We start from the raw sequence: 13837 nt of genomic DNA, 5'->3' as shown, positions 1-13837 counted from the left end.
GACACAACAGAGAACATAGGTGCCTGCCCCCCACTGATAGATGGGCACACGTGAACTGGGTTTCCTGGAGCCCAGAGGAGGAGAGTGTCTGCCTCGTAAGAAGAAGAGGTTGGCAGAGATGTGTGCCCTATTCATTGATTCCTTCCTTCACCAACTATTAATTGGGCTGCTTTTATTTCTCTGGTGCTTTTGTGGACATAATAAGTAAGAGGAAGTCAACATACTGAGTTATCGCAAGGAGGAAGGAAGTTCTTCCTTACAGGGAGGGAAAGGGCAGGAGGCTAGAAGAAAGCCTACCGGGGAAGATGGGCTTGCAGTGGGATTGAGGAGTGAGGTAAGATTTCCTCAACTTGCCGACGTTTAAGCCGGAACTGAGTAGAATAGCTGAGGGGAAGCGTTCCAAGCGGCGGGAACAGCATGCACGAAGATGAGCCCTGCAGAGGAGCTCGGTGTGTCTGAGGAGCTGGCAAGGCCAGTGCGGTGACCCTGAAGTCCCAGCGCCAGTGCGGGCTCATTGCAAAAGGGGGTGGGTTGATGAGGAGGTGTTTTTCAAAACACGCTCGTGTTGCCATTGGAGAATGAATGGGAAGAAGGCAGAGGTGGACAGACCCAGGTTAGGACGGCTTTGCAGGAATCCCGGTGAGAGTGACTGCACATTGACCTGGAGAGGGGTGGAGAGGTGTATAAGGTGTTACAGGAGTTGCAGTTTGGAGGGCAGCCCCGAAGGAGATCTTCATGGAGTAGGAGGAACTAGAGAGAGAGAAGAAGGTTTCAGACGGATCTTCACCTTTCTGACACGAGCAGTTGGGGAAATGAAGATGCCAGGGAAACTGAGGAAGGAGTTTAATCGTGGAAGGTGGGGAGAGTGAAGAAGGGTCTCAAGGGTATGTGGCCAAAGGAAAGGGGTGCAGGCCATGTTCACGCTGTCCCAGAAGGCGCTGCGTCTTCCAGACTCTGGTCCTGGTTGACCTGGTCTCCTCCACTTGGGGGTCTCAGACCGGTCCCAAGAAGAAAATGTGTTTTTTCTCTGCCTCCGTGGCATATGCCTTCAGAGCAGAGTCAAACGTTGACAAGTGAATGTGAAACGTGTCTCGGCTGACTTCTCTTATTTATCTTTCAGAATCATCCGGACGCGTTGAATATTCGAATACAACTGGAAAGCAAAGAGCTGATCGTAAACCTGGAAAGAAACGAGTAAGTCACGTTAATTCTTGTTTGCCGCGCCGCAGGATAAAGTGAGGAGCCGTGGGCTCAACGTGCTGTGTCACCCGCCTTGGCATTTAGAGAAACAGAATGAAATGCATGGGTTCATAATCCAGTTTGGATCTGAGGCTGGAATTAACTTGAAGACATGATTCCAATGGAAAAACAAAAGAATTGTATCACTCTAAGAAAGAAGTCTGTGAATCAGCAGGTTTTTCTCCGAGTTCTGATGTTCCTTTTTTTTTTCAGAGCCTGATTTGTCAGGGGTAGAATTTAAGCATCTTCTGTTCACATAACAGCATTCCATAATTAGTTGGCTTTTGGCAATCCCTGGCTTATATAAGGAGAAATTGCTTCAAATGAATAGAATCTCTTTTTTTTTCCCCCTGAGAAATACCAAGGGTTTATTTATCTTTCAGAGCTTGTCTCCAGTGGTACAAAGTATTTATTTTATCTTTCTGTTTAAAAATTTGACCTTTTTTTTTTGCAAAATTATACGAATTTCCAAAAATGGTATTCTATTTCTTTTCCTGGAGCAGATGAATATTATTACATATTTTGTATGGCTTCCCAGTAGAAAACTGTGTCTACCTCAAGGCGTAAAGTAACACAAACCCTGTTCCTGTCATCCTTTATACCCTGGCTCTCCCCATGGGTTCCTCAGACCCAAAGGACCCCTTACTATGCTATTTGATTAGTATCAGGAAAGATCTGTGTGTTCCTAATAAGCAATCTGTAGCTAAAGCTGTAAATCAAGTTACCAAGTGCCACATGATTCAGAAAGGAGTTTCTGTCTTCTAGAATTACTGGGTCCTATTCGTCACGTATCAGTGAAGTGCTGACTTTTTCTGCAGTGACAGAGTAGATAAGAGAGCCTCCCTGGAATGAGTTCTGCCAGAGACACGTGTCGCAAAAATCTGACTCTGTGTCTCCACGTGAGCAGGTCAGATCGCTTACTGTCTCCGTGCTTTGATTTGAGGGTCCCAAGCAAATAGGATAGCATGGGCTGTTCGTGGGGACCTGCAACCTGCCTCTTCATGTTTCCTGCGTGTTTACCCCTCACCGTTAAATGGGGTGAAAGCTTTTGTAAAGGGGCGTCTGGGTGGCTCAGTTGGTTGAGCGTCTTCACTCAGGTCATGATCTCACAGTTGGTGAGTTCGAGCCCCACATCGAGCTCTTTGCAGTCAGTGCAGAGCCTGCTACAGATCCTCTGTCTCCCTCTCTCTCTGCCCCTCTTCCATTCGCGCGCGCTCTCTCTCTCTCACTCTCTCAAAAATAATTAAACATTGAAAGAGATAGACTTAAGAAAGGTAAAGCTTTGGTTAGCAGTACATAATGTGCTTTTAGCCTTCCTCGTGACTTGGTGGCCTTAGAGCAGAGGTTCGGGCACGCATCTTGGATGAGCAGGTTGCTGGGCAGAAAACTGTGCTGCCTTTGCTGTGTTTCTCTTAGCGAAGTAAATATGTTACCTGTCTTTTTTTTTTTTTTCCACGTAAGAATGCCGTGAGACATTTTAAGTTTTGTAAATTGCTCTTCGTAGGTGGTTTCCAACTATCTCAATGGACGAAACTAGGCATTCCCTGAAAGAGCAAAAGAGAGTAAGGCTTCTGGTGGTGATCGTGTCCTCAGTGGGGTTTTGGGATTGCTGCTGGCTTTTGGTGGCTTCTCCTTTTGTCAGAATTTTGGGAGATGCGGGGAACAGTGTGAGTGGTGCCCATCCCAGACCTTCAGATGGTGATAGGACTCCAGATAGGAGAACGGAAATCCACTTAATGAAAACCTTAAGTTATTTGTTTTTACCCTAAAAGGGATACATGTCCACGGCAGAAAATTGAAAATTGCAGGAGAAAAAAAAGAACAAAGAGCCAAAAATAAAATACTTCTACCACCAAACACAATCCTGATTAATATTTCAAGGGTTGTTCAAATACATTTTTTTCCTTATAAATAAGGCTTTAGGGGTTTTTTTTGTTTTTTTGTTTTTTGTCTTCTTGGTGGATATCGTAGTCTGTGTACTTCTTCCTTTAGCTTTATAATGGGCGTTTCCATATAGAAATGCAGTCCTTAGTGCCCATCTGGTTCTCTGAGTCCGTAAGTGGCTCACTAGCCTCATTCGTGGTTCTTTTCGAAAATGACTCACTGGCCATTAAGGCGGATAGTATGATACGCAGTGACTGTGGCACAGTGGCTAGTTTGTATAAAAGATCATTTTGAAGGGAGCCTTCATTTGTTCACTTCCGATTCTGGGCCCTTCACAAAATAATCTCAAGATTAGAAAAGTTGAAAACAAAACGATCGCTTCTTGATTGATATCTCTCTTCCCACCCTCCCTGTCAACTGACATTTTAGAAAGTACATGGAGAGTGTTGGGTATGTTTCCACGACATTCTACAGCTTTATTTTAATTATACCACTTATTAATACTACAATCGTAGAGATTCTGTTCTCCTAAAAATAACATTTTTATAATTAGAGCATGCCGGTATTACTATTTGAAAGTTGCATTTCCCTGAAATACTTCCGAGTAATATTTTTTTTTTGAGAAAAATTACATGTCTGTTCCATGTCGACTTCATTTTTGAGATAATACCAAAAATCTGCCATTTTTTAGGCAGAGCGAAATGCTTGCATCTTTCTAGCCCTTGATGCTGTTAGACACAAAATATAATCCATTGTCCAGGATAAAGTAGAATTTTTCATTCACATAGCCTTTGGCCCAATAGATCCAATTAGAGAGTTTATCCACATGAAGCTATAAGAACTCAAAGGTAAATGTTCACGCAAGATAAACGTGAATATTTAACCAGCACAGTAGAGAGCCTGGCTAACCAGAAGGTAACCTGTCAGTACCCTGTATCATGCCTGCAGGCTGGGAATCAGCCTTGCGTGCAGGGATGTTCACTGCAGAATATTTTACCTAAATTGATAGAAGATAGATGCAATAAATTAGGACCCAGCCATGAAATAGAGAACTGTGCAGCAATTAAAGGTGATGATGGGGATCTTTCTTATTGTAAAAAGCATTCACGATGTAATCAATGTGAACAGCATGTTAGGTAATATTTTACATGGTATTATTCAGTTTTGATTTAAAAATTATACACACGCCCAGGTAGCTCTGAGCAGTAAGATTATGGAAGAAATTTACTTTATTCATGTTTTACAACAAGAAAATATTACTGTTAAAATTAGGAAAACTTTTTGTATTGAAGGAAAAACATTTGTAAAAAGCTTAAAGGTTGAAAAGAAGAATATTGGAGTATTTATTAGTCATAAAAAGGAAATGCTGTGTTTTAGAAAGGCCTCCAGCAACTCTCAAATGGCTACAAAGCTCTGTTCATCGAATCCTGGGTCTTTAAGTATTCAGAAATCTATTTTAATTAAAAACCGACTTGGAAATCATAACTAAAATAAAGGTAGCCTCAGTGTCTCAACTCATAAGAGCCATATAACCCAAAGCTAATACTAAAAGAGGGTCACCTAATTAACCCTCCTCAAAAACTCAGCACGTACACCAGTTCTACATGAAGCAGGGCAGAATTTGTATTCAATAGTTGTTTCAGGGAATCTCTTTTATTTGCCTCCTAGCATCCCTAATTTGTGCAAAGATTGGATGCTGTTCACTTAAAATCTGTGTTTGTATAGCCATAATTGAATGTTTAAAGAAACTCAAAGCTTCCCTGGAGAAGCATTTTTCACAGTGATGCTGTCTGCCTACAGAGCTGCGGGGACCGCTTTATGACTTATCGTAACTCTCCTGGGTCCCCGTGGTCTCTCAGGCCATCCCTCAAACAGGTGCTCTGTGCAACTGCATCTTTGATCAAAATGCTTTATTGGACAGGCTGGCCAGCTTAGGCATCCGTTTTTCCAGTTTAGGATAATTAGAAGTGATGGCGGGAGATCACACTCCCCCCGTCTCTCAGATCCACCGAGCTTTCTGTGTTTTAGGCCTTGGCCCATCACTGACTGGAGGCAGGTGCTGCAGGAAGGTCCACGGCCCGCTGAATTTATATCTGCCGGTCTTCGCGCTAGGGGAACTCCGGCGTTGGCTTTTATTCCGTCTGGAATAATTCCAGACCTCTCTTAAGGGGCCAATCTAATTAATATTCACTCAAACGGTAGAAGAAAGGGCATTTTAAATTTGTCAGACATGGGAGTAAATATTTGGGCAGGTGTTTATTTGATAGCATCTCTTGGAGCATCCTGATGCAGGAGGGAGAAACGTGGCCGGTGCAGAGATAGCGTCGGATAGGTTAGGGGTGGGCTGAATAGTCACCCAGAGGATACGAATCCATGGTTCATGTTGACCCAAACCATGTTGGACAGCCGGACTGAGATGCGCTCAGTGGCCCCGGGGCTGTGTCCGAGGCCTCGTCCTGGCCCGCAATTTCCTGAGCCATCTCTATGAAGACATCAGAGGTGCACTGACCACACTTCTTAACAACGCCAGGCTGGAGGGCTAACTGCTCTGCATCACAGAATCCGGATTATAGAGATTTCAGCAGTGTGGCTCAATGGGCCAAAACCAACAAGGTGAGATTTAATGAGGATAAATGTAAAGTCCTATGCTTGGGTTAGCGGAAAACAAACGTAAGTTCAGAAGGAAATTTACTCGTAGTTCTCATGAATGAGACCCACAAACTCAACATGAGCCCCTGAGGCCGTGTGGCTGCTCTAAGGTGATTGCCACCCGTGTGTGTGCAGGGGTGCCGTGGCCCTAAACCAGAGTGGCTGTTGTCCTGCCGCGCGGTGACCCTGTCGGATCACTGAACCCTCCAGAACACCCCCCCCCCCCCCGTGCCGCTCCACGATGTCCTTAAGGCCAGGGTCTCAGCTGCCTCCTCCACCTGCGTCCCCAGGGTCTGGCTGGTAGTGGGCACCTGTTAAGCACTTACCATGTGAGGGAAGGACGGAATGCAGACAGTCTGGACCAAGCCAGAAGTGAGTCACCAGGAGGTTAAGGGTCTGTCTTGGGTGGTGTAAGAAACTAATTATTCAAGGAGACACAGGGCTTGGAGTCAAGAAACCAGGCTTTGAAACCCAGCTCTGCTTCCAGCCACAAGCTTGCCTTCTCTGTTTTCTCATCTGCGAGAAGGAAGACGAGTCTGTGCACGCTCAGCGCTAAAAGATTCGAGCTCATGTTGGTTTTCGAGATCAGGTTTGGATGACTCAGTGACCCATTCCTGTGCACCCAGCGATATTTGTTACTTCGCCTAAGTATATTTTGGGTTCACCGAAACTATGATCTACTTCAAACTTCTTAAATTAGTGGAGATCAGATCATGCCTAATCTTGCCTGTGAGAGTTGATGATAGCCAAATAGCCTGATTCTGACAAGAGCTGGAAAGGATTAGCGTGCTAAGCTTTTGGCTCTTAATTTCACAATCTTGACATCTTTAGGAATTAAAAATTTTTAAGTTTTGGTGCACCGAGTGCTGTTTTTTTTAAAAATTTCTACTCTTGCAGAGGAAGCCCAGCCTGCCTATTAGAACCCCCAGCTTTAATTTGCCGGTTTGGGGGGGCGGGTGTCTAATTACTGACTCAAGTACCAGGGACAAAACCATATCTCAGAAAGTCTTCTGTCTACTTGCCTGGTTTTGTCTCTCAGCTGCTTCCCTTCCACCATCTACAAATCTTTATTAACTCAAATGATTGATAATGAGTTAATAATAAATCAATGAAATCATTTCTTTGTTCACTTAGTCGTTTGTTCACAAATGTTTATTTAGTACCAGACACTTGGGGTTGGCACTGGAGATAGAGTGAACAAGGTCAAGGCCTTGTCCCCTTGGAGGCCAGTCAAGGAGCCCAATGCTACACAGGCCATCACAAAACAGTGAGTGGGGCTGAGAGCGAGGAAGACAGTGTGGGGCCCGGCATGGCCTAGGGAAGGAAGGCATGTGAGGAAGCACATTTTGAACTACACATGAATCGGACCAAGCCAGGCAAAGGAGGGCAGAGGGTAGAGGGTTCCCAGAGAAGGAGGGGCTGGCATAAACGTCGTGGGGCAGGGGCGAAGGAGCTTTGAAGCGTTTCAGAAACTAAGAGTCGGTGTGCTACTGGGCAAGAGGGAGATGGTGAGAGAAGTGGACGTCAGCCCGTGCGGGACCTCGTGCTCTGTGATAAGGACCTCAGTGTTTTCTCGTAGGGACAGTGGTGCCTCGTGGAATCAAGGCCTGTAAGTAGGGCAATGACGTTATAAAATTCAGGTTTTAAAATAGCATTCTGGCTACACGTGAAGATGAGGTTGGGGAAGCTGAAGAGTGGGGTTGGACGGGAGGCTGTTTATCGCCGGTGCACAGGAAGGAGCAGGTAATGGCTCCAAGCAACAGAGAGCCCGCAGAAAGGGGTAGATGAGAGACGTTCAGCGGCGAGAATGGGCAGAAAGTGATGAGCAGTTGGCTGCCCTGGGGAATGGAAAGGGCGACTCTTCTACAGGAAATGCTAGAACATTGATGATCTGTGATCAGAATAGAGAACCCTAGGAAAGAACCCAAAACTCGCCCTTTGGGCAATGGCCGGGGACACCAAGACGTGGATCGTGGTGGGCACGGTCCTTAAAGTCTTGCAGAAGCGTGGACTTTTGCGCCTAACAGAATCCCCTCGGGAGGTGACCTGTGGAAGGTTATCATGTGGAATGGGGCATGACATTTCTTTGGGATCTGTGGATGTTTGTGGCTGGCCTAAGTATAGCAATGTCCGGGGGCTGTGAGCTGAAGTGCACCAGCCTGCGGTGGATGGGACATCGTGAGGCCTTGGCCATGACCCTGAGAGTGTCTGGGTGGCTGTCACAACCCAAGGCACTGTCAGTGTTTCCTGTGATATCTGGGTGGGAGCACAGTGGGGCGAGCCTGTAGCTTCGAGGCCTGCTCCGGGACCTATTCCACATCCTTCCTATAGTCTGTCTCCATCTAGCGGGTGTCCCTCTGCCAGGAGTGCCTACAGACAACCTGACCCTCCTTCAACTCTGTCTGGGGCATTTTCGTGGGACCACCAGCACGAGGATCACCTGGGGAGCTTGTTCCCAAGGCAGATGCCGGGCCCCGTGTCTCTCTATTGAATGAGAATTGCCAGTTATAGGGCCTGGGGATTGTATTTGGGATACATTCCACAAGGAGTTCTCTTCATAACCGGCCACAGGAAGCCATTGACGTTAATTTAAATAAAACTCAAACTTCAGTTAGTTGGTAACACCAGCCACAGTTCACGTGCTCATTGCCACTTAGAGCTGTGTGAACATTTCCGTTATGGCTGAAAGTTGTGCTGGAGGTGCTGGGGTGGGCAGGGAAATGCCAGCCCACTAGATCCTCCTAGTTTGGGGTCCCTGTCTTAGCTGATGCATTGCCCATGAGAATGGTCTTTCCTACAGGGAGTGACCACCCCTCTCCAGGCTACCTGATTCCTGCGGTACAGCATGTTCCATCCCCTGCTTTGCAGCTTCGGGCTGTACCCGATGGGTCGCCTCTGCCCTTGGATGAGGTGGAGAAAGGACAGTGGAAAATCCTCTGCCCATGACTGTAGACTCCTGCAGTTGATGGACTTCAGGGGTCTTCTAACTAGACCCAACCCCTTCTGAATTAAGTTAAAGTCTCTTAACATTTAAGAGTTCTTTCTAATTGGGCTAAATTTTGTTTGCTGGGTAAGAACTGCATCCCCTTGAACTTCCTTCCTCATCTCAGTCTTTGAAGTTATACAGACATTGGAAAAGGTCAGCCCACCGTTTTTAGAAGTTTTGGCTCCCCAGCCTGACTTAACCTTTAACGTGCCTGAGCTGGTTAAGTTCAACCTTTCCAAAGAGGTGCCCCTCTATAATTCCAGTTTGAGAGTATGGCATCCTTGAATGGACTTCTTTAAAGTTTGAAGGGTTTGACAAGGTCATTTGAGATGGACGTGGATTTCCAAGTCGAATTACATCACTTCCAGTCCTTTGCTTCTTGTGCCTCGGGTTTATGATTTTCTGACGAGAATCTTGCACATCTTCAGGACTCCTTTCCAGAACACCACATCCCAAACGGATAGCTGCCTTGGCTATGTCCAGGTGGTCTCTGGTGCCTAGGGGGTGATCCAGGGTTGCTGTCGTGGTTGTCATCTGACCGCCCCTCCCCTGCAGTGTGGCCGGTGTGGTGACACGTGGATGCTGTGCAGGCTGGTGTATTTATGACTGGTCCCTTGCCTTTTCTAGTTGGCACATCCTCAATAGGAAGGCCACAGTGCTTCTGTTTACGTGATATAATGACTCTTCATTGATCGGGTAAGACAAAAAGACTAACTCTCCAGAAAGCTCGGAACCTTTTTTGGCAGTTGGATTGCTTGAATCAGTGTATAAACACACCCCCCATATTGCATTTGTGCAGCTTTTTTAATGGTCAGTCTTTTTTCCTGGTCCTCCTTTTTAATTTTTACCTTTGAAGTCTTGCAATCCTTGTGAATGAAACCAGGTTGCTTGCCCAGTAGGATTTTTCATATGCTAGCTTGCTGACTTCATCCCCATGGTGTCATCTAGCCTGTTCCTCTGGCCCCTGGGTTTTGTGTTAACCAGGCGTTACATCTATAGCCTTGAGCACACTCAGGTTCTGGGTTTGGTTTGGTAGGACTACATCATGGGTGGTTCTGTGTCCTTCTCTGGCATCACATCGGGAATTTTGTGATGTTGGACTGAACATTGGGTTCAGGGCTCATCCTGAGGCTTCTGTCATAAAGCTCAATTTGAGCCTTTACCCTCCAGGGTCAGTGGCCCTCACCAACAACTTCTTAGATCAGTTCTTTCTTTAGGTGATGTTCTAGTTCTATCATTTCTTCTTCATTTGTTACCTGGAATTCTTCTATAGAGAAGAACTTTCCCTTATCAACTGTTGGTTACCCTGAAGTTGAGGGAAAGGCTTGGCCTTTGCCTCTTGGTGGCGACTGTATTCCTCAAGTATAGCACCTCACACTTGGGGCTTCACTCCATGGTCACCTGCATTCATGCCAGGATCCCTGGGGGTGCAGAGGTATACCAGAGCCTGTCTCTAAAGCAGCTGATGGGATACAGGCTGTAAGCCTGACTCTGAAACCCCGCTGTAGAGACCTTAATGTCCTTTTCTTTTAAAGCGAACATGTCCCTACATCCTCCATGGCAGTAGATACTTGGGGGTCAGAATAGGAGAGCAGGAACTGGTCTGAGCCTTGCTGGCATGAAAACGAGGGCTCTGAACTGGAGTCCAGACCTCACCTGTCCCTCAAGGGCTGTTTCCATGCCAACGACAATGGCAAATTAAGGCAACTGTGTCACCGGCAAGCAGACTGAGTCAGACAAAAAGGAAGTGGCAGTAAATTCTTCAAAGACCCACAGCCCAAAAAGACACGCCAGCCACACTTGTGCAAGTACAGCTGACAGAAATAGAAGAAGGGCTTTTATCTAAAAATGTTATGAAACAGGCACTTCTTTCCCATCAGTGTACTGGTGGATTTCGTTGTGGGTTGAAGTGGGCTAAACATAAGTGGAGAACAGAATTTCTTCTTCCTTCCTTCCTTCCTTCCTTCCTTCCTTCCTTCCTTCCTTCCTTCCTTCCTTCCTTCCTTCCTTCCTTTCGAGATTTTCTTCCTTATGAAAAACATGTGGGCAGGTAGAAGATGATATAAGAGCAACCCTCGCAGCAAGAGACTTATTCTGGGAGACAATTTATTTACGCATCATATTAATTTCATGGCATTTCTAAGGCTACCCCTTCGGTCTCCACTGGCCCGAGGGTTTTGTTGGTCAGTTTCTTGGTTTTCTTTAAAAATCTGACATTCTCCAATGGAGATTCCCTCTGTGCTATGTTAGTGACCAAGCAGTGCCCAGGTGACAAATCTCAATACCACAGAAATTCCTTCAGGAGTTGTGGGATATGGTCTTCATGCATGGTTTTCACAAGGCAATGAATTAGTAACATTTTTAGTAAAGTCCTGGTGGTATTGTACATTCATATTGACCAAATATATAGAATATTAGGAAGTTGGTTAAATGAAAAAATAGGTATTAAACATCTTATGTATATATGAAAAAAATGATTTTAGAAACTTACTAATAGCATTATCCCTATACTTTAAGAAATACATTTGAAATACACTTAAATTTTCAGGGGAGAGTGGATAATGGGCATTGAGGAGGGCACCTGTTGGGATGAGCACTGGGTGTTGTATGGAAACCAAACTGACAATAAATTTCATAGTAAAAAATGAAATACACTGAAATTTTGGATCGAATTTATTACCATACCAAATAGGGTCATGCTGATGGCTTGATTACATTACTTCTTATGCTCTATGATTACTTCTTCAATCAGAAGTCCGTATTTTTACAGTGGACCATAAATTACCTGCATAGACATTCCACAAACCTCTTTTTGCTTGCCAAGTTACTAATTCAGAACTGATGCTTTCTCCAAAGTAACCTTTGCATGTAAAATTTAAATGCAATCACCGATGTAGATGGCCATATATTATTAATTAGCTAATTAATCAGTTTATGCTCTGTTGTATCCCAGAAAAGATTCAAGTTTGCTAAAAAAAAAACAAACAAAAAAACAAACTGACAAATTAATCAATTGATTTCCTCTAGATGTATAGGCTATCCCCACCACCAACCAACTAATGCTTCTGCGTTTCACTCTGTTTCCAGAGCAGCAATTCTAATCCATATCGATAGAAGTCACGAGGATGAGCATTTAGGGAAGTAGGATATATGTCTATCGTTGTCCTCCTTTTCTCCCTGCACACCCCCCGCCAAGAGCAAAGAGGTGTAGTATGGTATAGGGGCGAAGCATTGAATCAAGAAGGAAACGTGAAATTTCTGGATCTCTAAGCTTCGTGACTTTCAGCAAATGAATTAACCGCGCTAGTCCTGATTTCTCTTATCTGTAATCTGAAACGAGCGAAGGGGATACACACTTCCAGTTGTGTAGTGTACAAACTTCTAGCTGTAAACTAAGTAATTCACGGGAATGTAAAGTACAGCATAGGGAATAGAGTTGATAGTATTGTAACATATGGTGAACATTTCATAATGTATATAATTGTTGAATTGCTGTGCTCTACACTTGAAATGAATTTATATATGTCAACTGTACTTCAATTTAAAAATTTTAAATCTTATATTTCCCAAAATTAAAAAAAAAAAAAATAATAATAATAATAATGGCTTATCAGCTTGGGAACTGGGTTGGGTAGTTGCCAAGGGGCACATTTCCCCTCTAAGATCCATGGCCTCCGTAATTTCCTAAATTAGAATGCATTCTTACTTGTCCCAGAGGGATTCTTGAACTGGCCATACTGGGAGAAATTGCACTCATGATACTAGATGAGGAATCATGTACGGCATGTTATATTTAAGCATCAAGACCAATTAGATAATTCCTGTGAGAGCCAAGCTTTCGTATTTAGCTGTATTTTAGTGAACCAGGAAACCCTGAGTGAGTAGCTCCTTCCGTGGGGCTCTGAGCTCTGCTCCCTGGAGAACTAAGCATTCTGTTCTGTTGGGAGATTTAAATAGGTAAGGTTAACGTATCTGAGGGAGATAAGTGTGCTCAGGGGAAGCCGATGGCCAAACCAATAGAACAAGCATGGAATACCACACTGGGATGAAGACACGGCAGGAAGCATCAACCCTGGGCCTGAGGTATAGACCTCAGGTATAGAAGGTATAGAAGTGGGAGAACCTTTGTCACACGATGATGCATGATCATCACCTTAACCCCTTCATGTCTTTGAAAATAGTTTTTAAAACAAACGTGGTGACAGAAGAAAGGCACCGAGGCACCTCTAGGATGCAGTTGTGTTCTGTTTCTTAAACCAAAGGATGGGGGCGTGAGTGTTCCTTTTTCACAACCTTTCGTATATGCACTATAGGTCACAAAAATAAAACACCGTTTTTTTTGTGGCAGAACCTAACACCATTTCCTTTTGTCCACAAAGAGCGATTGTACTAGTCCTTTTGAACCTCATTGTTTGTTTTCTTCTTCCCTCTGACCTCCTTGGATAGAAATTCTGATTGATTAGCAGAGGACAGTGTCATTGGAATGACATTGGAAAGTGAGTACCTTTTGTTGCCAATGACTGGAGCTGGATAAATATTTCAGTGAATCAATATCGTATTTTAAAATAATCATTGGCATGGTATTCCTAGCAGTGGAAATAGTGAAAGCCAAAACAAATATTGTATAAACAGTGGGATTTCCCAGAATGTATTTGTAATTCAATTTCTATACGGACATGAACATACGGAAATATGTCTCCTAATGTGTTATGTAGTTATAATGTTTTGTAAATATCAGTCATCATAGTACACAATAGTTGACTTCGTTAGGTTGAACTAGTAACCAATATACTATGTTTAGAAAAACCTATTAGTTCAGACTATTAGTTCAGTGACTCATCAAAAAATATTCCATAGCAGTGCAAGCTTGATTGATGCCCTGAAAATAATCTGTAGGTCTTGATTTAAACACAGAAATTAGGGCTCCTTAGAAGGTCACAGTTGAATGCCAATTCCTTCAAGCGTTTCCATGAGGAGTATTAAAAAATACCAGTCCTTTTTATTGGACAAAAGAACTTTTGATCCGCGATGTGTCTTGCCATTTTTGTTTTTCACATTTTGATATTAAAGCCTTTAAAA

General features: G+C 44.2%; 1 protein-coding gene across 2 annotated transcripts in view; it reads left to right on the top strand.

The window, feature by feature from the left end:
- ADAM12 (ADAM metallopeptidase domain 12) overlaps nucleotides 1–13837 on the top strand; it is a 341670-nt gene that overhangs the window by 90195 nt on the left and 237638 nt on the right. For both annotated transcript variants that reach the window (XM_053207586.1, XM_027063359.2), the window contains exon 3: nucleotides 1121–1194. In XM_053207586.1, coding sequence (XP_053063561.1) covers nucleotides 1121–1194 — 74 coding nt within the window. The remainder of the gene's footprint in view (nucleotides 1–1120; nucleotides 1195–13837) is intronic.

Source organism: Acinonyx jubatus, chromosome D2, assembly GCF_027475565.1.
Source record: "Acinonyx jubatus isolate Ajub_Pintada_27869175 chromosome D2, VMU_Ajub_asm_v1.0, whole genome shotgun sequence".
NCBI lineage: Eukaryota > Metazoa > Chordata > Mammalia > Carnivora > Felidae > Acinonyx > Acinonyx jubatus.
The sequence above is the reverse complement of the archived record's forward strand: the minus strand, read 5'-3'. Positions and strand labels throughout refer to the sequence as shown.